This window comes from Antrostomus carolinensis, unplaced genomic scaffold, assembly GCF_000700745.2.
Source record: "Antrostomus carolinensis isolate BGI_N321 unplaced genomic scaffold, ASM70074v2 scaffold31147, whole genome shotgun sequence".
NCBI classification, from domain to species: Eukaryota; Metazoa; Chordata; class Aves; order Caprimulgiformes; family Caprimulgidae; genus Antrostomus; species Antrostomus carolinensis.
The window spans coordinates 9,030-9,424 of NW_010325815.1; the positions used below are offsets into that span (position 1 = coordinate 9,030).

At 67.8% G+C, this 395-nt stretch overlaps 1 protein-coding gene across 1 annotated transcript in view; it reads right to left on the reverse strand.

Annotated features, from left to right (window-relative positions):
• Positions 1-2: 2 nt before the first annotated feature.
• ISM2 (isthmin 2) overlaps positions 3-395 on the reverse strand; it is a gene marked incomplete at both ends in the record, with an annotated part of 3,391 nt that continues 2,998 nt past the window's right edge. The window contains one exon of the mRNA XM_010171386.2: positions 3-391. Coding sequence (XP_010169688.2) covers positions 3-391 — 389 coding nt within the window. The remainder of the gene's footprint in view (positions 392-395) is intronic.

Consider the following 395-nt stretch of genomic DNA (forward strand, 5'->3'; position numbering starts at 1 on the left):
TCCTCCCCCTCGGGGGGGTTGTCAGCCCCCCGCCGCCCGGTGTTGGGGGGCCGGACGGCATGGTAGCGGCTCCAGTCGCCCTTGCAGAGGATCCAGGGCAGCATGTCCACCTTGTAGTGCAGCTCTGGGGAGAACTCGGTGCTGATGAGGTTGGGGACGCCGGCCCCCTTGCCGCGGGTGATGAGGCGTGTGTGCTCGTCATAGCAGCAGTGCTGGGCAGCCAGGGTGGTGCTGTCGAGGGAGAGCATGGAGCGCAGGCAGAAGCGTGCCGTCGGCTTGTAGATGTCCAGGCGCTCCTTGGGGCCGCTGGCATCCCGCCATCGGAAGCTCTTGCCCTGCCGCTCGTCCTGCAGGTTGACGGCACTGTAGACAGCCTCCAGCGGGTAGGAGCAGGG